This window comes from Strix aluco, chromosome 4 (assembly GCF_031877795.1).
Source record: "Strix aluco isolate bStrAlu1 chromosome 4, bStrAlu1.hap1, whole genome shotgun sequence".
NCBI classification, from domain to species: domain Eukaryota; kingdom Metazoa; phylum Chordata; class Aves; order Strigiformes; family Strigidae; genus Strix; species Strix aluco.
In genome coordinates this window covers 3452355-3475946 of record NC_133934.1, presented here as the reverse complement: position 1 = coordinate 3475946, position 23592 = coordinate 3452355, and the positions used below count along the sequence as shown (strand labels likewise).

Here is a 23592-nt window from a genome sequence, read left to right as displayed (position 1 = left end):
CTCATCCATACGTTAAAGGCCAAAGGGCCTCGAGATCACCACCTCCCACCAAAGGAGTCTTTCATCAAACCCTAAAATGCTGCAATTTGCCCTAAAATGGTGCTAAAATCCCCCCCTGGCTGGACCTCCCAGTGCTGGGAGCCTGCTGCTGCTCACCAAGCCAAGCTGCAAAAATAACCCCAAAATAATCCAAAAAGATCCACCTTCTCTCAGCAGCGCAGACCCAGGCCAGCGTCTGGGTTTTAGTCAAACCCAGTTTCAAAGCCTCTTTTTAAGGAACCTTGTTAAAAAATTTATTAGCCTGGGGGCAACGGAACATCGAGAAGGGATCCTCGCTACCAGCAACACACAAATACTGAATTATTAATATTTTTTCCCCCTCCATTTACATGCTTTGAAATGCAACTGATTTCCAGAGACCAGAACATGGGGGAGGGGAGTGAAGAGTAATCAAGGATTGCTGACAGTTATTTTTAATAAACTCCTAAAAATCAACTGGAAGGACTTGTTTACACCCATTTCACCAGGATGCTTTTGATGCCTGTTCAGATCAAGGTTCAGCCCTTTGCTCTGTAGCTGGGAAGAAGGAGACAAGAAGCAAACAAGAGTTTCAAGTATATAAAAATAACTGTAATGTTTTATTACAAGGAAAAAAAAAAACAATTTACAAAAAAAATACACACAATACATCAGGGACTTTGGTGCTGGACATCAGACCACACAGGATCTACTCAAAATCCACAGAAAAAGGAGTTACACACACAAATGTGCAGGACGAACACCGGAAAACCCGCGGGCTGCTGCTCCCAGGGACACCAGCCTGGCCCCGAGCTCGGGGATGGGGCTCCAGGGCTGCTGCGGGGGTTCCTCAGCTCCCCAGAGCTTCCCTCTGCCTAACAAAATAATTTCAAGGTATTTCCTTCCTTCTGTCAGTCTTCAGCTCCCAAAGGCTACTGCTACTAAAAAAGAAAAAAAATAGCCCTTCTTGAATGAATTACAAGGATTCAGAGGGGGTTTATATACACCCCCCACCCCAACATGATCCACGTGAAACCCCCAGGACTAATTAAATCTGATGAGCCCACACCAGCCCAGTGCATGGCTGTGGTAGTACAGCAAGGAGCTGAGCAGGGCCCAGGCACAAGGGCATTTCAAAAAGCCCAAGTGGGTTTCTGTTTCTTTTCCACGAGGCAAACCAGGGCTTGAGTTTTGACTGTGAGGGGAGGGGGTGACCTGGCTGAACTGGCAGCTGGTTATGTGCTGTGCATTATATTTTATAGGGCAGAGAAAGGGTTAAGTCAAGCCTAGAAAACCTACAATCAGCAATTGGTTTTAATACACCTATTTGGGGTATCTTTTGGGTGATTTCACAAGAAATTAAAAATAAATGCAATTTGCCCAGAGAAGCTGTGGCTGCCCCCTCCCTGGAAGGGTTCAAGGCCAGGTTGGACGGGGCTTTGAGCAACTTGGTCTAGTTGAAGATGTCCCAGTCCAACCCCCTGCCAGGGACGAGGAGATCTCTGAAGGTCCCTTCCAACCCAAACCAGGATGATTCTGTATTATCCCGCTCAAGCCCCTCACCCCTAACCACGTTTCACCGAACACTACACCGCAGGAGAAGAGCACACCTTCTCCTCTACAGCCAGCACACAGCAAAGGTTACCTTTCACATGAACACTACTTTCTTTTGTTCCCCCCCTATTTTTTCGTGGCTGCCAAATTACTGGATGCATTCAGGAAGTTCCAGGCCCACAATGAACTCAAGTTCAGAAAAGGCCTTGCTTTACACTGGGGGCACTCACACAGCAGAGCCGACAGGGCAGGCTTTAAGAAATACCACACAGGAGCTAAGCTAGCAAAGAGTACGTCTTCTGAACATGTAGTTTCTTCCCTTTTCAGGCCCAAAAGAGAGGCAGGTGCTGTGCAATGAACCCAGCGAGCCGCAGAGCGCCTTGCACTGGGACCTCGGGCTGCAGCATGGGGTAGAGCTGGACACCACAGGCTGTCCTGCACCACAATCAGGCCTCAGAATGTGCAGCGGGATCAAAGAACTGAAAATCAACTTCTCTGAAAAGAAATGACGACTTTAAAAGATGCATTCGAGTGGGGACAACAGGCGATAAACCCCAACGAGCATGAACCGAAGTGATTTTCCACCCCTCGATGAGTGGGTTCAGTTTTGGGCCCCTCACCCCTAAAAGGCCGTTGAATGACTCGAGCGTGTCCAGAGAAGGGCAACGGAGCTGGTGCAGGGTCTGGAGCACAGGTCTGATGGGGAGCGGCTGAGGGAACTGGGGGGGTTTAGTGTGGAGAAGAGGAGGCTGAGGGGAGACCTCACGGCCCTCTCCAACTGCCTGAAAGGAGGGTGCAGAGAGGGGGGATGAGTCTCTTGAGCCAAGGAACCAGCGGCAGGACAAGAGGGAATGGCCTCAAGCTGCGCCAGGGCAGGGTCAGACTGGCTCTTAGGAAGGATTTCTTTGCAGAAGGGGTTGTTGGGCGTTGGAATGGGCTGCCCAGGGCAGGGGGGGAGTCCCCATCCCTGGAGGGGTTGAAGAGTCGGGTTGACCCAGCGCTGAGGGATCTGGTGGAGTTGAGAACGGTCAGGGTGAGGTTCATGGTTGGACTGGAGGAGCTTCAAGGTCTTTTCCAACCAAGATGATTCTGTGACTTGCATTTGCATTGCACAAAAAACTGCAGCTTCTAGGCCCAGGCGAGCGGCTCAGCTGGGAAGCCGGCAGGCGCTGCTCCGGAGCGGCATCTCTGTTGAGTTTATGACACCCAGGGAAGGGGCAAGTGGCTTGTCAGCACAGCAGCTTTTCCACGCTCCCTGAGCGGAGCGCGGTTACACTGAAATAACCACTGCCAGTAGCACGGCCCAGAGAACACCCACCCCCTAAAGATCTTCATTTCCTAACACCAGCTCTGAGTCTGGGAAGGATTTCTGCAAAAAGACATGAGGAAGGAAGGTCAGATCACAAACCCTGCGCGTGCTGCTTTTCTTTTTTTTTTTTTTTTTTAAAACTGCCATCTGCTACCAGCATCTCTCGCCTGGAGAGAGCGTTTCCTCAGCACGCCACCAGCCCTTGCCCAATCCACATCCTGCCTGTGCAGTATCTCGGGGGGTTCCCAACTGCAGCACCCCAGTTTGCTGGCTGTATGCAAGGCAGCATGCAGAGAAAGCAGAGGAGAGTACAGCATGCACGTGGGACGGAGAGGTTTCCCCTGGAAACTACAGTAGTTTAGCAATTAATAAACATAAAACAGAACGTTACAGAGAAGAACCCGAGTGTACAACTGAAAAAAAAAAAAAAATCTTTGGTATAGTTATATGCAGCCAAGTTTTACAACGGAGAGAAAGAAAAGACCAACACGTTATTTCATCCTCAAATTTGCTTTTAGCAGAGCTCAAGGCCAGAGGCTGAGACGCTCCCGACAGCACACGCCAGGAGGTTGCTGTGGTCTGTACGAGGCGTTGCAGGCTGACATCAGAATCGACCCCAGACACGGGATTTGTGCCTTACCTCGTGTCTCTGGCATACACAGACAACAGGAATAAAGCCTTACTGACAGCACAACGGTGTTTGCCAGGCCACTGTACGGGTCAGAGGAGACAGAAGTGGGCCGTGTGGTTTCTATACGCCAGGGCTGGGATGCTCCTTCCCCTTTACAGACGATTTAAAGCATAATGCGAGCGCGATGCCTTTCGTTTGCGGAACATAAAACACTGCAGCTGAACTTTATAAACTGTGAACTGGGTAGACATTCAGCACTCAAAGGAATCTTCCTTTCCTCTTCTGATTAGGTCACCCACAATTAGTTTAACAGTCAGTGAACAGATGCTTTAAAGCAAAACGTGGGCTCAGCGACCCAGGAATCACCCCAACTTCGCAGGTCCGACGTACAGGAACTGCACGGAGTCAGGCTGAATCCAGGAGTTCCAGAAGAGCACCGACTGCACCAAAATAACCCTGAAGAGCAGACAGGAATACCTATTAAAAACTGAAACGTGCTCATGACGCACCCACCTGACACAGGAACAATAATATTACACATACGGTGCAATTTTAACAGCTTATTAAGGATGGTGGAAAGAAATAACTACAAGTAGGTACGTTACAAAATTGATTCTAACCATGATTGCTGTATTGGAAAGCAGAGCGGCACAGAACCATCTATACTGTCAACAGTCTTAAAAGAAAGTTCCCAAGATGAAATTGGTAGTAAATAATTCTGATATTAGCAAATAGAAATGTTTTTTTCTGACCCTACGCTGGGCACTGCAGTAACTGTGGCTGCACGTGTATCACCAACAGCTGCAGCCTCCGCGTGGCTGTTTCCAGAGCATTCACAAGATTTGCACTCTGCCACAAGGCAAAATAAATTGAAAAAGTAATTTCACCTCATGTTCCAAGAAAAGTGCTTTTAACTGTCCCTTCGACCAGTAGTCCAAAGCATATGCCAGAAGCCTCATTGAGATTGTATTGATCCGAAGGAAATTGCCAACGAACACCACTCGATTAATGTTCTGCAAGTATTAAGGAAAAAAAAAAAAAGAACATTAAGGCTAAATGCCATTTTCTGCTTGCAACAACAAAAACCCCACCTTAGAGCAAGAAGAAAAAAGTTATAGTGCCTTTAAAAACACCATATGCAGCTTTTCAAATACATTTTCCAGTAATAATTGATGAAAAACAACCCGTTGAGGGAAATCATCAGTCGACACTAAAGCAACCAGATCCAGAGAAACTGCATCACCCCCAGTGGCTGTTCCCGGGAGCTATAGAGCATAACTGCCTCAGGGAATGGGGATGGGAGCTGCAGAGGGAGGAGTTATAACGCATTTGCAGCTTTCTGAATTTAGCATTTTAAAGCTGGACCCAGAAGAGTTGATCTGCAGGCAAGAGACGACACTGAGTTGGCTTGGGATCTGGCAGCAACAAGGGAGGGTTCAAAAGAGCAAGATGAGATCAGAAAGGGTGCACTGAGATGGTCAGGAACAGCCCCGGGAGGGGCCAGAGACTACACTGAGAGACAGAAAAAAATAACTGTATCCAGCACTGGTGAGGCCGCACCTCAAATACTGTGTTCAGTTTTGGGCCCCTCACGCCAAAAAGGCCATTGAATGACTCGAGCGTGTCCAGAGAAGGGCAACGGAGCTGGTGCAGGGTCTGGAGCACAGGTGTGATGGGGAGCGGCTGAGGGAACTGGGGGGGTTTAGTCTGGAGAAGAGGAGGCTGAGGGGAGACCTCATGGCCCTCTACAACTGCCTGAAAGGAGGTTGAAGCAAGGTGGAGGTCAGTCTCTTCTCCCAAGTGACAGGACAAGAGGAAACAGCCTCAAGTTGCACCAGGGGAGGTTTAGGTTGGATATTGGGGAAAATTTCTTCACCGAAAGGGCTGCCAAGCACTGGAACAGGCTGCCCAGGGAACTGGTGGAGTCACCAACCCCAGGGGTATTTAAAAGACGTGTAGATGTGGTGCTTAGGGACATGGTTTAGTGGTGGCCTTGGCAGCGTTGGGTTAATGGTTGGACTCGATCTTAAAGGTCCTTTCCAACCTAAACAATTCTGTGATTCTATGAATTAGTGACTGCTGAGAGTATTGGGCAGGATCTTCAGAACATTATAAAAATCCCCAGTTCTGTCCAAAAGCAGTACCAGCCAGGTCATTTTAAGACAAGCTCTTTTTCAGACTCTTTCACACTACCCAGAAATCCACAGGTCTAACTACAGCCTTTCTAGCTTAGGAATTTGAACAGAACTGTTGATTTTTTTGCTGCGAGATCCTTATACTGGCCAGGAGCACTGAAGTGCCATCTCCTCTCTCTCCCCCCAACTCTGGCCTTTGACTCATCATTCAAAAGCCTGAATGGCTCTCTACTGTTAATCTGAAAAAAATAAAATAAATAAATTTAGAAACCCATAACCAACACCAATTCTGAAAGAAAGGAAAAGTCCAACCAAGTAGTGATATTTTGGATTTAAAATCAGACTTCCAGCCAAACTTTTCAACCCTAAAATAGTTCTTCTGTGCCAAGTGATGAACTCTTATTTTCTTGCTGGAGAACAAGAAAGCGTCATTGTCATTCCCTCCTCTTATTGAGGAATCAGGATCAAGTCCTATCCACTCCTTCACTCACGTCCTACAGATTTTAATTCTGTCTCCACATTCATTAACGCTTTCCCCCAACTATTTGGCAGCCTCTTTGCATTCAGCTGTGTACTCTAGTGAGGACCCGCAGATGAAGTTACTGTTTATAACACGTTTCGGTTTCAGCGGTAAACGGAGGTAAATGGTGAGCAACAGGAGCCAGGAGGATGCTTCACCCCGTCAGCTCATCCCAAGGGAACAGACTCGAGATGGAGTGAAGAGCACGTCTCTGCTCTTTCATAGCCCTGTACAATGCTGCTTGACATGAATGCAACAAGGCAGCACTGTAAAGAAGCTGAAAGCACAAAGATACAGGAACGGCCGTGGAAGTGGTGGGGCCTGACTAAGAAATTGAGAGCAACTCGTAAAACCAACATAGGAAAGGTGTCCAGCCTCTACACCCCTCCACCCCACCTCTCCTCCTCTCTCAGCGGTCCCAAGGGTGGTTTATCACCCATTGACCGCTCAAACTACCTCAGACAAGCTGTTTAACTCCTGACCAAGCAGAGGATCTAACAGGACCAACCCCTAATTAGCAAAATCTGACTCAAACCACCCAAGCAAGCAAGGACAAAATTTACTGAAGAATCCAAAACGAGCAGATTACAACTTACTGAACATCCAAAAAGACGAGTACAAACACCCATCTACAGAGAGAGATACAGCAGCACACAAGTGATGCTGTAGATATGAAGCAATGAGACAGATCTCCCCTGAGTACCTCGTTAAGTGCACACATCCGTGCGATGGAGCCAATGTTATTAGTGATGGTTATTAAAGTTGCCTTCGCAAGGTCCTCTTTGCTGACAGATTCCCGCTTCTCCTTGCTCATCATGTTTCCGAAGCTGTAAAGACAGTTTTCAGGTTAAAGGTCCATCTGCATCAGAATTCCAGGGAAAAAAAAAAAAAAACAAACAACCGGGAACTGCAAATTTAATCGAAGTGACTCATCTTGAAGTATTTCTAACTTTAAAAAGCTTTGCCAGCAGTAATTTAGATCTGGTAAAACAGAACAGCAGAAGGAATGGTAGCTCTCCTAAGAGATGTAAATCCATTTTTTCACTCTGACAGAATCTCCCATGAAAATAAAAATCAGTCAAGTCATTACCTGGACGCTACAGCCCAGCCTGGCAATCCGAATCGCTCGTAGTCTCCTCCATAAATGTCCCGCACCAGTTTGTCCACTTTGGTACTGTCTCCATGGGATGCCATCTCTAGGGCCTCTTCAAAGGTAGAGCAACCGGTAAGAAGGCAGCAGAGACCAAAAAAGGTTCCCCCTCCAAGGCTGCAACATAAAACAAAATGAAAGTCACCCGTCTTGCTTCTAAAGAGACAGAAAGAAAATGGCTCGTTCCACTGAAAGCTCCAATTACTCAGCTACACGTCTGAGTGAGCTCAGGTTGCCCCCTTCCTTCAGCTTCTTCTCTTTTCAGTGACAGCAATCTTGGAAGAGCAGCAGTTTTCTTTAAATCTGTTACTTTCAAACAACTTACAGTCTGTAAGGAACTCCATGCCCTCACGGCCTTCTGCAGAGGGCGTGTTTATAAATGAGAAATTAATTTTCTTATTTTACAATATCCACCTTCTTCCCAGCACTCAGAGAAGCTGATCTTAAAATAAACACTAGTCCTGAGGGGTTACTGGAGTGTTAGAGCACAGCTATTCAAAACTTACAGGAACAAAAAGCCCAACACCACACCTGTTCACTTCACTGTGTATAAATGCCATTAATGATGTATAATAAGAGTAAGATCTGTGCTGTGAGGGTTTTTTTTTTTGTTATTGCTAACTTTCAAGCAATTCAGGAGATCTTAAAGCCACAGAGCTCTTTGGCTTTGCCTGGCAACAAGAGCCACATCTTCACAAAGGGGAGGTGCAGCATCCAGCAACTGCCTGGGGAATTACTGCCGTGCCAGCATCCCTTCCTCCAAAATAAGGGAACTTCTGGAAGTCAGGGTGCAAATCTCTACTCCTGGGATCGACACCAACAGTTGCTAACATGATCATTAGGAGCATATCTGGGTAATCCCAAACTATGGGATCCCTCTGATGGCAAATAAAACACTTCAATTCCTGAAGCAACTGAAAAAACAGCTTCTAAAGAGACTGGTTGCAGTAAATAGACCAAAACATGAAATTCAGATTCTCTTCCAAGAGGGATCTTTGCTGGCAGAGATAAGGGACTGCAGTAAAAGCAGCAGCTCAGTCATTCAACTCACCACCTTTACTGCAGCTTGTCCCTGAAAATGTCATCCACAATGCAGAAATGCATTCCAGACTCTAAAATAAAACTCAATTTACCCCCACACAGCACTCACCTGGTGCCCGTTACCCGTTTATAGTTTTCTTTTGAATACACAGCCAAAATGCTGACCCCTGAGCCAATGTTCACCAAAAGGAGAGGATATGGATTCTCCAAGTTGAATGGGAGCTTCTGACATCTTTCAGCATCCGTCGGGTTTTCAAAATAGTAGCACTCTGAATGTCCATTGAATCCCACTGAATCAATGTACAAAACTCCTTTAATAAGGCAATCGAGTTCATCTAGCTTACAAAGCTGAAGGTCACCCATCTGGCGGAAAAAAAAAAAAAAGAAAGAATATTCAAGAAGTAGCTAAGGATCCGAAGTGTTTATGCTCGGGGCTACAAAAATGCATTCACTGCCAGCTAAATTCAGCTATCTCCAGTACTCCTGCAGTGGCTGAGAAAGAAGTACAGATCACAGGAGGGCTCCATCTTCCTCCATGCACAGGGACTAACGACCCCAGCCCTCAAGTGTGCAGACATGAAAGAGGGGGGAAATGAACAACCAGATCCACAGATGGACACAGAGAGAATCCCATCTACTTCCAAGGGCCTGATTTAGGCCCTGACTCTGAGGGACTAGCCTGAAAAGCAAGGGAAGCTGACAAGGGACTGAACTGTTTGACAAAAACGAAAAAAAAACCAAAAAAAAATCCCCCAAAACCCATGCCGAAAAGCAGCAAAAAAAGGGAAGGAGTTATGAAATTGTTTCCCCTTGTGTTACTGCCTCGACTGCACAAAAAGCCTCATTATTTGGTGCGTTTTTTTCAAGCCCTGGTTAAACAAAGTATTTATCACACATTTTTGACCTATGAACAAGAATCAAGTTTATCATGAAGCCACATGATGATGTCAAATCCCAACTCCTAACCTCCCTTCAGTTAAACTTACCGACTGAACCTCAATCAGCTCATGCACATGTGCGTTAAAAAAGAAACCACATGAGCAAAGGAACAATAAAACAAATATTAAGCATGTGAAAGACAGCAATGAGGAAAAAACCCCACAACACTGAGATCAGCATAATCAGAGATTAATAATACAGAGAAAGTCTTGTAAGAGCACACGCCATGGAAGTGAGTGATTTTAGAGGAATGTTACATGCACTTTCAGAAAGTAGCCTAATTTGGAGATGCGAACTTGACTCCACATGCTGTTCCCTGCACCAAGTTTAATTTGAGTTAGGTACACTCTTCCAAAGCTAAAGATTTAGAGAAGTTTTAGAGTCTGCAGAGAAAGTATTCTAGTTTTACGCTCTAAGAAAATTTCACTACCAGATCCTAATCATATAGAAGCCAAAAATGCATACTGTGCGAAAGTCCTGCTCAAATTTGTACGCTCCACCTCCCGTGGCACATAAGGTAGTATGGAGGCTTGAGAAGTGTTTTTCGCTTCCCATTTGAATAAAAGCAGGCATGTCATGAGTAGGAAAGCGTATAAAGTGCAGATTGCCTTTACGTCCACACAGGGTAAGGTCCTTTAGTTCAAGGTGCACATCCCGAATGCCTGTAGATCCATAGGCTACATTTGATGTCAGGTATTTGCGGATGCTTTTGAGATTTTCCACTTCCTCCTCCTCTTCTTCAGCGGTGATGTCCTTTGGTTCAAAATAAACAAGTTTGACCAAGGTCCCTCCAATATCCAAGCCAAACCAAGGAAAGACTAAAGAGAGGAGAAAAAAAAAACAAAGAGAAAAAAAAAGAAAGGGGATATGATACTGTCATACCACCAGTGAAATAGTTATAAACCAAATTATTCCATGCAGTTGCCTAGGGACTGCAAAATGCAGGCCCATTTATCTGTTCATTTTCAAGTGGGAAACCAAGAAGGAAATTCTAGCAGTCGGGTCTTTGACAAGTGTGGCTGAGACTCCTCTGTACGTGAGCACAACTCCCCTTTGAGATACCTCGTGCTGAGGAGCTCCCAACATCTGAGATGCAATGCTCAGGATGCCTAAACCACCACCACGCAGCACTGGAGATGCACACAGCGCGGGTCTGACGGTGTCCTACACCTGCTAGATACTGCTGCAATTTTAATCCCCAGCTATTTCTTTTATAAAGTTCTGATCCAGAGCCAGAGCTAAGGATAATACCAGTGCTTTTACATCAAAGGGATGTACAAACGTTAACTAATTACAACACATAACTGAGGTAGACAAGTAATCTAAGATGCCCCAGGGAGACAAAAACAAATGTCTAATTGGATTATTTTATTAGGCAAATTCCCCCATGGTACAAAATATGCATTAGTGTCAGGCCCAGCAACATTTACAGCTGTATTAGATAATGAGCTTCTTGGAAAAGATCAAGAGAAAACCCTGATCAGATGGAATCTGCGATTAGAGCTGAGAACTGGAACAGATTAATATTACTATTAATGAGCTAAAGGATAGGCTAGAGCTAACAAGATGCACGGGCTCCAGAGCAAAGACAAAAATGTAGCCACATGTTATGGCTTATGGCAGCAGGATTAAACCCTTACATTTTTTTCCAAAAGGAAAAAAAAAAAAAGGAATGTTCAGAAAATAACCCTGAATGCAGCATAGATGTTATTGACATTCCCCTGGAAAGAAAAATCTCAGGTTTCAGTAAAATTCGCATGTCAGACACAGGCATGATAACACGCCACTGTTATTCTTGCAAAATATGTTTGCTTATCTGCAGATAAGCGTGCAACACCAAGAGGCCCCCGTGCCTACTGCCAACGGAAAGCAGGTTTCCCTCCCGTTAAACTCGGGGAAGCAGCTGCCATCCCCGTTACGCAGCGTGGCCCAAGCGAGAGCCTCCTGCTCATCCCCCCTGTCCCGGCAGCGCGGGAGGTGCGCGCCGAGGCCCCGTCGCTCGAGCTGCAGAGCACTAAACCCTCAGAGAGCAATACCCAAATACCCAGAGGCAGCACTTCAGGAAGCTGAACAGCAAAGAAAACAACTCAGGGGCAGGATGGGGAACTCGCTCCCAAAGAAAACGATCTTTGAAAAGTCACAAACCCGACAGGCAAGAACATGTTTGAAGGTGATGTATCCCCTCCTCGGCGGGTTAACGTGGTTGCTGTGCAGAGCAGAGGTAAAACAGGCCCTTTCGGAGCATCGCAGCTCTCCAGGAGCTGCTAAAGCCATCAGTTCCCCACATTATTTTTAAACCATTGAGTTATTTTTATATATTTACATAGAGGCCACCTCCAACCATCACCAAAAGAAATCTTGAAAGAAGATGCAAACTCTATTTTAGGAGGCACATCCAAATCCCAATCACCCTCTATTTCTAATGCATCTACTTCAAACAAGAGCAGACATAAAAATAACTGTTGATGAATGAGAGAGAGAAAAAATTGAATCACAGTCCAACGGAGGGAGAAAGCAGGAGCAATCCAAGGACTTTTTTCAGGACAATTTCTCCTTCTGTACTCCAGAATTCAGAATTGCAAACTCAATCAGCATTTCAGGATGGAAAGCCTACCCAGCGCTTCACTTGGGAGAAAAGTTCTGCGTATGTATCTTATTTCAAGCCTCCCTCAGGAAAACCTTACTATAGCTAAATTAAACAGTGAAATTCCTTCTCAAGACGTTGACTGCCTGGGCCTCATCACGTAATGTCAGGAGAACCATATCCCCAGAGACACCAGAGCAGGAGGAGCACCCTCATGGGAAGGGGAGCCCAAGACCCCAGAATATAAGTGAAGGGAAAGGCAGGACAAACTCCAGGATTTCAGTACCCCCAAAACAAAGGGCCTTGTTGCAGAGGTGCGTGGCAACAGCAGCTGAGCTGGCAACCAGAAGTGACCGAGACCATGACCACTCCAAGAGGGAGATGGCTACCCTACTTCTGCACAGGCAGCAAACACCAAGTGTCTGTTCACTCACCTGCTCTTCCTGACACCTTAAGCCTAAAAACTTGTTCACAGGCCCCCTAATGCCATATTAAAGCCATCTCCAATATGGCACATACATCCATAAGTCAGCAGTCCCCATAGAGATGGCAGAATAGAACAAACACCCCCAAAGTGGTTTTTCTTTCTTTGAAGCAAAGCCCTAGATTGATCAACTACCACAGAAGAATGCTTCTAACAAGGATCACACCATGCTATTGAGAGAAGCAAGAGAAATACCATCAGTCACACAGGTAAAAAATAGGGCATTGGCAGCTAAACCAGAGCCTTCTGCTGCTGCTCCAGTCCCTCCAGTGACTGCAACTGGTAAACACCGCCCTATTTAAATACTCAGTTCACATATAGGATCACTAAAACCAGTTTCCCGATGTCCACTGTGCTTTTCAATACTGCTTAAATTCTGCTGGAAAACTAACAAGCTCTACGCAAGCAAAGAAACAGGAAGAGGCTTCCCACATTACTCAGCCAAGTCTTCTCCTGCCTGTTGTGGTCACTGACATCCTGGACTCCCTTTTCACGAATTTCCCACTCTTAAAAGCACGCAGCTCTTTTGTCATCTCTGCTCTGATGAAGGGATCAGTTCCAGAAAGCTCCTGTCTTGGTGCTGGGAAACCTCCTTTTGATTTCTGGAATATATTTCTTCCTGTCAGGACATGCAATTTTTTTTCTGCATTATGAAACCTGAACTTTTTTTTTTTTTTTTTTTTTTTTTTAAGCATTCCCACCCTCATATTTAGAGAGAGCAATCCTCTCCTGTCGTGGTTTAAGCCCAGCTGGCAGCTCAGCCCCACCCGCCGCTCACTCACTCCCCACCCCCGGTGGGATGTGGGAGAAAATCGGAAGAATAAAAGTGAGAAAACTCGTGGGTTGAGATAAAGACAGCTTAATAGGGAAAGCAAAAGTGGCGCACGCAAGCAAAGCAAAACAAGGAATTCATTCCTCACTTCCCATCGGCAGGCTGGGGTTCAGCCATCTCCAGGAAAGCCGGGCTCCATCACACCTAACAGTGACTTGGGAAGACGTAACCATTACTCTGAATGTCCCCCTCTTCCTCCTTCTTCCCCCAGGTTTATGTGCTGAGCTCATGACGACATATGGGCTGGGATACCCCTTGGGTCAGTTGGGGTCAGCTGTCCCAGCTGTGTCCCCCCCAATTCCTTGTGCCCCCCAGCCTCCTCGCTGGTGGGGTGGGGTGAGAGGCAGACAAGACCTTGACTCTGTGTAAGCCCTGCTCAGCAATAACAAAAACATCTCTGTGTTATCAACCCCATTTCCAGCACAAATCCAAAACACAGCCCATACTAGGCACTGTGAAGAAAATTAATTCTATTCCAGACAAAACCAGAAAATCTCCCCAACCTCACTTTGCCAGGCTACGCAAGGGTAAAACCAGAGAGAGCACAGGGTGGGGTCCTGGGGCTGCCCTCCTCGGGGTGCAGCAGAAAAGCATCCAGAAACCAAGGCACGGTGCCCCGCTGAAGCCACGTAACTGAAAACACCATACGGGCTCCTTCATCACAAGGTAAAGGGCTTCCACTTCAGAGCAGACACTCGGCTGGTGGTACACTCATTTGTTCAGCACAGTAACACTAGCTCGTTTTAAAGCTGGTTGTGAAGTTCACACACCAAACCCTTACATTCCACGAAATAAACTTTCCAGATTTTAGGGCACGAGAATCACTAGCTTGGTCTATAAGTTTAGAAAGCTTTCCTAATCACAAAAAAAAATAATAGAGCAGCTCCTTAGAAACCTCATCCCAGCTCACTCTCAGTGCCCTCAAGACCTTCAATCTTTTAATATATATAGAATTACTTTTTATTCAGGTGTTACAGAATCACAGAATCATCTCGGTTGGAAAAGACCTTGAAGATCATCCAGTCCAAACATGAATCTTACACTGACCGTTCCCAACTCCACCAGATCCCTCAGTGCTGGGTCAACCTGACTCTTCAACCCCTCCAGGGATGGGGACTCCCCCCCTGCCCTGGGCAGCCCATTCCAACGCCCAACAACCCCTTCTGCAAAGAAATCCTTCCTAAGAGCCAGTCTGACCCTGCCCTGGCGCAGCTTGAGGCCATTCCCTCTTGTCCTGCCGCTGGTTCCTTGGCTCAAGAGACTCATCCCCCCTCTCTGCACCCTCCTTTCAGGGAGTTGCAGAGGCCCATGAGGTCTCCCCTCAGCCCCCTCTTCTCCACACTAAGCCCCCCCAGTTCCCTCAGCCGCTCCCCATCAGACCTGTGCTCCAGACCCTGCACCAGCTCCGTTGCCCTTCTCTGGACACACTCGAGTCATTCAATGGCCTTTTTGGAGTGAGGGGCCCAAAACTGAACCCAGTCATCGAGGGGCGGCCTCACCAGTGCCGAGTACAGGGGTAAGATCCCTTCCCTGTCCCTGCTGGCCACGCTAGTGCTGACACAAGCCAGGATGTCATTGGCCTTCCTGGCCACCTGGGCACACTGCTGGCTCCTGTTCAGCCGGCTGTCAATCAACCCCCCCAGGTCCCTCTCTGACTGGCAGCTCTCCAGCCACTCCTCCCCAAGCCTGTAGCGCTGCTGGGGGTTGTTGTGGCCGAAGAGCAGAACCCGGCATTTGGCCTTAGTGAAACTCTTCCAGTTACAGTGTTGTTATAGTTGCCACTGAATTAGCAGAACATTAAGCGTGGGGTTAAACCACACCAGTTATCCACTCTCTGGCACACCAGTGGCTAATGGTGAAACAGGAATGATGCCTGCAGAGCTGGGTGTAAACTGCAGTCAGGTTGGGTTCAAGCCTTACTAGTCTTCACTCAGTGCTGGCCCTGCTAAATCCCAGCTGGCCCCAAAAACAGCATCCAACCCGCCGTGCAGGGACACGGCCTCAGACCAGAGCTGGCTTCGCATGTCGGTGAGGCACCAGCTGCAGAAAGCCTCTGCAGGGAGCAGCTGGCGTCCTCCATCTGCCAACAGCTCGGCTATACCTTCAGTAAGTCACCAGGGATAAATTCTAAAAGATAGCCTATTAAGGTAATTAACTTAAAGCAAATGATTCTTAATTATGGATCTGTTGCTATATACATCCCAGCCACAGGTTAAGAATCCAAGGAAAAAGCTAGCTCAAAATTAAGTACTTCTTTACCGTAACATAAAGGATTTTCTATGCAGTAAAACCTGCACAGAGCACACAAATAATCTGGGGCAGGGACAAAACTTCCCCTATAAACCCATTTTTGTAGGAAGGGGGTGTGGCACACAAACAAGAGGAGGAAATTATTTCAACAACACATAGAACTGTGGGGTTTTTTTCCTTCCACTGACAGGAAATCAGCCAACACGAACATGCAGGGCAACAGCAGCTCTTCCCTATCTGAGAACTAGAAAAATCCACGCCTTGAAAGGGAGGAAGGAGGAAGCTCTCCTGGATGAACGCCACCACCATCTGCTACCGAGATTTCTCTTTGAAACACTGAATTTTTCCCAGCATCTAGAGTGCAGTTGAAAGCCATCCAAAGATCTCTCCCTTTTAAGCCTCTGAAGCATTTTTTCCAAGAGAGCTGCTGCAGAAGACAGCAGACCTAGAGCAGGGTGAGGACGGGTGGCATCCAGGAGACTTTGGGCAGCCCCAAGGCTGGTCCTTCTCAGTCACAAGGTTTTGCTGAAATAACCAGCACAAGGAGACGCCAGTTTTAACGGCCAAGGCAGAAACTACAAATGCTGCATCTCTTCATCGCCTCCCCGGTGCTACCTGGAGCCCTTGGGAGAGGGCCCACATTTCTCCTTCCCAAACACTTACCAGCCAGAGAGAACACGGGGAGGACGAGAGACCCGTAGGCAGAGCACAGGAGGAGTGTGGTGGTACAGACCTCTGGGCCCTCCTCCCACCCAGCACCTTCTGGGAAGTGTTTAGTCTCTCCCTGGGTATTTGGACATTTACAAGAAAGGCAGGAAATCCTCTTCTCAAAGCCAAGGCTGCTCTCCATTCAAAACCTTCTACGGTCTTTTTCCTTAAAGAAATTCTCTATATGACTTTGTTAGCACCATGACAGCCACTAACCCCACTCTCAAATATTGTGTAAGACAAAAAAAAACGCAACAGCCTTCAGTGTGAAAAGTAGCAGGGGTACAGAGAAGGTGACTTCAAGAACTGGTAAGACCGCTAAGCTCAACGATGAGCCTTATTTTCATTTGCTTCCTAATGCAACACACTGCAATGACAGTTATAAAGTATCTTAAAGCAATTTTTTTCCAAGAAAAAAATCCTTCATCTTTTGGCCTGACAAAGTATTGTTTTCCCTTGGCATGGCCACTTTTAAGCAGCAGCTTTATACATACACACAATGTACATACAGCTCTTTGTCTTAAAATAAAACTTCTAATGGGCAGATCTATGGATACGCAACAACAAACAAAAGGCCAGTCTGCAAAGTTAAGGGCTTACAGCTTTTACTAAATAACATCATGCACAGAAAAGCTCAAGGATACTATGTGTTCCCACAGCAAGAGCTGCCACCCTCCCTTCATCTTCAAATCCCTTTTAGAGTTAGACTGTAAGTTCTTTGGGGCAAGAAAAATACAATGCCTTCACTTGTTATGTAAATTACTTTATAAAACTGGATGCTATATAAATAAAAAAACCCTCAACAGACTTATTCTGAAAACTGCAGAAATATCAAGATGAAAGAGGTGATATAATTAAAGATCTCCATGGTGGATTTTCTTCATACAGCAAGCAGCTCAAGTTGTATTTCAGACTGATCCCTAAGTTATGAGCCAATTATACCAGAAGCTAAAAAGATTAGCCTGCAGAGGAGCAACAAGGACTGACGATTTAGTGGAGTGTATGACAGCATCTCTATGCTTACTCTAAAATATTCAGCATTATATTTCCATAGCATTATACCACGATGGAAATTTTACAGCTGGGAAAAAAAAATATTCATCAGCATTTAATGTAGAGTGACACTAAGGCTACATATTCTCCCATCTCTAAAAATAGGCTCTGCTAGAAATTCACATTTCATACACAGTTCCAAAAGATAAAAAGGTATTTAAAAAAAAAAAAAAAAAAAAATCAAAGCTTAAATTTTGTACTGCAAAAGAGCTGCCAAAACAGTCTTTTATTTGTATCTCTACTTGGATACTGTGTATATTGAGACTTTAAAGCAACATGTACATCATGTCTTTGCATGATTCTGACAGAAGATACTAAAACTTTAAAAAAAAAAAAAGGTATTGGTCGGAAGGACTACAGAATAGATGAGGACATACTTTTTTTTTTAAGAAAACCCACACATGCATACATTTTTAGAAACTATTTGCAGGATGTTCTTCCTGAAATTTTAGGTATAGGCTTTCTTTTGAAATTCCTGAATACTCTACAATGCAAATATACTTTATGCAACTTACTTCCCCTCCCCTTTTGTCAAACAGTAAACCATTATGGATGATACCTGGCAAAAGCATCAAAACAAGCTTTTTTTTTTTTTTCTTCAGAGAACTAACAAACGAGTTACAGAAAGGAGAAGCATACTTTGTTACCCAGGGAAATAACCTAAACTCACCTCTGTCAAGGAAACCAGGTTTTCAGAAAGAAAAGCAGTGCAGCAGCATGGGAGAGCCAGGAGGGAGTGGGGGAAAGGGAAAAGGGGGAAGCTGATGAACTGAATTGCTGACCTATTTCTCTTATCATAAAGAAGATTCATTACAACAAAATATTCCCCTGCTCATTATGATCTGGTCATCACCGGTTTTATGCCTGGCACTTAACCCCAGCCACAGCAAGCCCTCTGGTATCCCACAGTTACGTTAAAGTAAATATTACGTGAATATCCTCTACTCATCTGGGGTATTTCCAGTCCAGTTTTTATGTGCAGATTTCAATAATGGTACTGATAATTCCTTACCAGAAAGGAATTCTTTTGTATTGCCTCTGGAGCCGCTAAAGCTTTTTCTGTATTATCATTTCTGCCTGTTCTAATAATCCTGTCAAGCTTCCCTTCACACCCCACCAATACAATACTCCAAAGCAGCTAGGAACTTCAACAGATCTCTGCTTCACAGCATTTTCAGGGACTCTTCTCACTCCCTTCCGAGAGCAACGGCGCCCTTGACTTCTCCTCCTTTTGCCTGTGGCACATTGAAAATCACAGCATCTGCAGTAAAGCTCTTTAGTTCCCTAGAAGCACACCAAGAAACATTTAATAGCCTGAGATGTATGAAGGCACACAGCTCGGATGTTGTTTGTGCTGCTGCAGGTCAGGTTATTTCAGATATATCCAGTCTAATTCCCCTCGGTCTCAGACCTCCCCTCATCTCTGCAGTGAAACAGCCCTTGCTGCACGTTACCAGTACAGACAGATGACTAGGGAGGAAGAAAGATCAGGAGCTTGAACCGCAGCCCGCTGAGATCCTTTCATTCCTGGGGAAGCGGGGCTCATCTGCCAGGGCATCTGCCAGCACAGGCAGGCAAGACAAGCCTCAAGGTCACTGAGCTTGTTTGCCACATACCAGCAGCAGACAAGTGGGAGCTAAAGTAGGACATTTTTGATCAGATGCCCATTAAGCGGTTTGCTTTCATTTAGGCTCGCTTGAATCTTCCTTAAGGTGGGATCGAGCATTTTAACTTCAAAACGTAATTTACTCAGACATCAGACGTTGTCCCCATTAAGGGATGTACTTGCTCCTGCACATTTCTTCTAAATTACCACAAGAATCACTTAGGAAAGACAGGCTACATTGTAATCCCACATCACACCACGCTGACCTTCCAGATTGGATCCAAACCCTGGACACCGGTTTTCCTAAATGCATCCCACACCGGCCTCTACATTTAACATTACCGTAACAAACTAGAACCTCAACAGCCAACTTCAATCTACATTTTCCATAAAGGACACAGAAACTGCCCCCAAGCAAGGCAGGAAAGTATAATCACCTAATGCATAGCTCCATCTAAATCAACCCTAATTTTCATACCAGAGATCTAAATTTCCCTACAGCTGGCTGCAACCTATTAACTAGCACGTCTCTAATTAACAACCCCACAGCTCCCACTGGTAAGTTTTACTGTGATTTCCTTCAAACAAGAGCCACATAAGTGGACTTTCACATACCAAGTTGGTTTTGCCGCATCTAAATCACAAGGATGCTCACCGCTGCTACTGTCATTACACCCCCCTACTAAATTTCTCTTTCATCGTATTAATTCTTGGGTAAACACAAAACCCCACAATTACCTCAGTTATTTAACATTAACTTTACAATCATTTCCTGGTACAGGATCACTCCTGTAACCCAGCACGATCTGGAAATGAAAGGGAGAGGTGAAGGGAGAGGCTGACGCTACATGAGCATTGCTGAGCTGCAGTCCCTGAAATTAGAAGCACAAGCAGCATCCAGTTCAGCAATGTCTTCAAAATTCTTTTGAGATATAATTCCCATTTTCACACTAAGGGCAAAAAGAGAAACTTCCTTTTTTCCAGCTACCAAAAAAAGAGAAAGAATACTATTTAAAGCTGTACATGAATACAGTAACAATAACGTCGCAGCATTGCCAGGCAACAGACTGAGTCTTGCTACAAGATGCAGGACAATTGTGATTCCTGTTTTCAGTCTGGAGTCATTTGCTGACATCCTTTTAATAGCTGCACAGGTAACAAGGAACTACATTGACGCTTCCAACAGGAAGGACTCTTAAACACACGTAAAAGAAATAATCACGCAGCTCCACTTCAAACATGGCTGAAGTAAGTCACCAGCCACCTGAACGGCAGCTCCTGCTGCTGCCAAAATGAAGGCTGCCATCCATTTTGCACCTAACTCACTCCACAGACCATTTCTGATTCAGCCTTTACAAATGTGGTTCAGGGGACTGGTTTTTCTCTTACATAGCCCAGTTCGACCCATGTCCAGTCCATGCCAAACCTGCCAGGTTCCCCCCTCCCAAAATTTACACCATTCTCTTTGCTCTCCATTGCTTTTCTCCCACCAGTCACCGGCCCAACCACAGAGCCCTCACCCCCCAGCTCTGACTGTACACCCTGTCTGTCTGTCCTTCTGTCTCCTTTTCCTCACCCCCTGTGTCCTCACCAGTGACCTCACCAGTCCAAAGTCCCCCACTCGGTCACCTCAGCACCCGCCACAGCCCCAGCCTCTACATCCCACCCCACCATGCCTGGCACCACCCTGCCCTCAACCTCCCAGAGCTGCTGTAGCTCAGCTTGTTCCACCCTCCGCCCCAACCTGCTGAGCCCGTGTCACTGTCCCACCACATCCCCACCATGCTGTCCCCAAGCTGGCCATACTGAGACCATCCTCCCCACCCCCCAGTGCTGTACCAGCATCACCCTCTACCCCATTCCCCACCGCCGCCATTAAAGAGCCTCTTCCCTCCGCCCCACCCACCCTCCTGACCCCGCCCCCTCACGGCCCCACCCGCCGTAGCCCCGCCCACTCTCCTTTATTACCATAAGCCCCACCCCAGTCTCCGCCCCCTCCCTCGCTGCCACCTTTAAGCTCCTCCCATAGCCCCGCCCCCGCCGCAGACCCCGCCGGCCGCTCCCCCCCCCCCCGCCCTGCCCTTCCCTCCCGCCGCACTCACGCGGCCGGTTCTTGCGGACCGAGTCCCGCCGCTGGCGGCTGACGGAGCCGCCCCGTTCGCGGGGCTGCGGCCCCGCCGCGCTGTCAACGCCCGCCGCCCCGATGCTCCGCCGCCGCGGGGGTCCGGCGTCCGTTCCTCCCCGCCGCCGCGGTTTCTCCTCCGCGCCGCCGCCATTTCGCAGCGGCTCCATCCGCAGCGCGGCCCGGCCCCATGGGCCGCCCGCCCCGCCGCGCCGCGCCGCGCTCCCCACAGCCGCCACCGCCGCAGCCACCGCCCCCAGCGCGCCTGCGCCAAACGGCCCCCCGCGCGGCGCGCGCGCCCCCGGCCCCGCGGCGGGGCGGGATAGACCGTGAGGTGGCTGCCCAATCCGTGCCCTCCGCCGCACTGAGCGACAGGCGGCTTCGCCAATAGAAGACTCGGATTGGAGGGGAAAGGGGCGCCAGGCCCTCCTCGCGGTCGGGCGCGGATAGTGACAAGCGCGGCTGTCCAATCGAATGCGGCGGCTCGGTACGGGGCGGGGATAAAGGAGCCCGCGGGGGCGGGTCGCTCTGCGGCGGCGCTGGCCTATGGTTTTCCTTTGGGAGGAGAATGACATGACAGCTGTCCAATGATGTGAGGCGGATGGCAGGGAGGGGCGGGAGAAAGCAGGCTGACTGACAGTTCGGGTAACTATGGCAACGCGGAAGGGGGCCGAAGGGAAGACCGCAGTAGGCCCCGTTGGGCTAGGCCGCGCTGGGGGCTGCTTTGCATACGATTTGCATATGCAGATAGCGACGCCTCCCTCACCCCCTCGCTGTGGGGTGGCCCTGCGGCCCCCGGGCCCCCCACCATCTCGGGCCTGCACCCCACAGCCTCCGCCACAGCCCTCCATCAGCGGCAGCCCCAGGCCGGCCTGTGGCCATTTAGGCCTGGGGCCTAAACCTCCTCGTTCCCACCTACGACTCGTCCCTTCCTCCAACTCCTCCTTCATTCACCATCGCTGGGAAGCTCAAGACTGTCATGGCTGATGCTGCCCGCAAGGACGCTCTGTTCCAAAGGCGAGCTTGAAAGCGTCATCTTCAGAAGCTGCCTCTGGGCCACGGTAACGGTGAAACAGAGTCAGATGTTTCTGAGCTTGACGCATCCTGGAAGACAACTAGTAGGGCTCTGGCCTTGTTGGGGAGAGCTAAGGTTTCCCTCCTACGGAGAAAGAGACAGACAGACAGCAGAAAGAAGTTCTGTTCCCCTTCACAAGGCCTCAGAGATCAAGCTGGAGCCAAACCCCCTCTTTGAGTGAGGGCTGATGGAAAGACTCGAGTTCTCCAAAGATGTTACAAGCTCAGTAGAAAGGACGGACACAACAAAATGGGAACCAAGACAGGAGGTTTAGGAGGAGAGACAAAGAAACAAGGGTCAAGGATTCAGGATACATTCTAGTATATCACAATGTAATTTAAGTGCTGGTGCATCCTGTTCTTTAAACTGACCCTATGTTTGTCAATGCTGAGCTAACAACTACAGCAGTAGCCATCCAGGCAACAGAAAAATTGCGGTGACCATAAAGAGGGGTGCAAGCAACAATCAACAGGATGACATTCGAGAAGAAAACAGACTCCCAGATTATATGATGCTGTAACAGCTCCCGTGGTAACACGGTGGAGGTTCTTAGGAGGAATGTTAATTGATGTCTAACATACCCAGAGCATGGCTAAGTGTGGGGCTGCGACCCCGTGAACCACGTGCTCTTCACCTGCACCATGCTAATCTCAGCTCACTGCAATCCTCAGGCATTAATGAGATACCAAAGGGATAAGTGACTGACATTCAAAAAAGGTATAACAATTTTGCTAAGAATTTGCTGAATTCTGGTTGCTGTGCTGAAAACGGGGCAAAGGGATTGGTGAAATTTAGTTTGTATAATTTTCATATCCTGTTGAGCAAACGCAGGAAGCGAAATGGTGTTGGTGCTGATATGAGATAAAGCATAACCTCTCTGAAGAAAAATAACCCTTCTTCATAAAAGCGTTGCCTTCACTTTCTGAAAAAACCGAACTCACTGCCTGAAGTTCAGAGTATGTTCAATACCGAGCCCTGAATGCATTTCACACACCTGGGTTGTAAGTCAAGAGCTCTAGCTGGGAAAGCAGAAAGCGAGGAGAGCTGTGGGCTGAGCCCTTGGGAGCCTCTTCTGCCTTCTGTAAAAGGCACCGTGGAGAGGTAACAGACTAAAAAGGGCTGTTTCCATCACGCAGCTCAAAAGCTTTCGGGCGTATGCCGCAGGCCAGCTCACCCCTGGGGCTCCCTTGCCAGTGAGGGGTGAGCTGGAGCCAGGCATAGCGGCGATTTTGGTGACGTTGGTATCTCCTTTTCTGCGGGTCAAGCCTAAAGCTGTCCAGCAGACAAGGAGCGGTACCTGAGAAGCAACCACCGCTGGTCCCTGCACACTGGAGCTGAACCCAGGGTGGCAAAGGCAGCCCAGCTCCCTTTTCTGTGCAGGATCCCAGGATCTGATTCAACCAGAGGATCTGGGAGAATCTGGATCATGAAGAAGCGTGAGCAGCGTCCTGGGCTTGGTGTGTACTGTCCACCTCAGCACACATCTGTCTGCTGATGGTGTCCACCTGGTCACCTCCAGTCCCTTCCCTCCTAGCTGGCCACCACTCAGCCACAGCTGCCTACTGCCTACAGCCCTATTCC

At 47.7% G+C, this 23592-nt stretch overlaps 1 protein-coding gene across 4 annotated transcripts; it reads right to left on the bottom strand.

The window, feature by feature from the left end:
• Nucleotides 1-608: 608 nt before the first annotated feature.
• Nucleotides 609-21187, bottom strand: PANK2 (pantothenate kinase 2). 4 transcript variants are annotated; one of them, XM_074821814.1, is made up of 7 exons: nucleotides 20917-21187; nucleotides 9763-10115; nucleotides 8468-8721; nucleotides 7258-7434; nucleotides 6871-6994; nucleotides 4400-4525; nucleotides 609-3968 (listed from the first exon to the last, which is right to left on the bottom strand). In XM_074821814.1, the coding sequence occupies exons 1-7, from the start codon at nucleotides 21104-21106 to the stop codon at nucleotides 3918-3920; spliced, it is 1275 nt and encodes a 424-aa protein (XP_074677915.1). In that variant the 5' UTR covers nucleotides 21107-21187; the 3' UTR covers nucleotides 609-3917. The 4 variants fall into 4 exon arrangements, with proteins under 4 accessions (XP_074677915.1, XP_074677916.1, XP_074677918.1 ...); XM_074821815.1 differs by lacking the exon at nucleotides 20917-21187 and adding an exon at nucleotides 16111-16128; XM_074821817.1 differs by lacking the exon at nucleotides 20917-21187 and adding an exon at nucleotides 15636-16072.
• Nucleotides 21188-23592: the final 2405 nt, after the last annotated feature.

What these genes read in the sequence shown, in the direction of transcription:
- PANK2 (XM_074821814.1), bottom strand. Translation starts at nt 21,106, where the DNA reads ATGGAGCCGCTGCGAAATGGCGGCGGCGCGGAGGAGAAACCGCGGCGG. An exon ending in TTGAGCAGGACTTTCGCACA is followed by an intron (nt 8,722 to 9,762) that starts GTATGCATTTTT and finishes TTTTTCCGCCAG; the next exon opens with ATGGGTGACCTTCAGCTTTG. An exon ending in CACTTTTCTTGGAACATGAG is followed by an intron (nt 3,969 to 4,399) that starts GTGAAATTACTT and finishes TCTGCTCTTCAG; the next exon opens with GGTTATTTTGGTGCAGTCGG.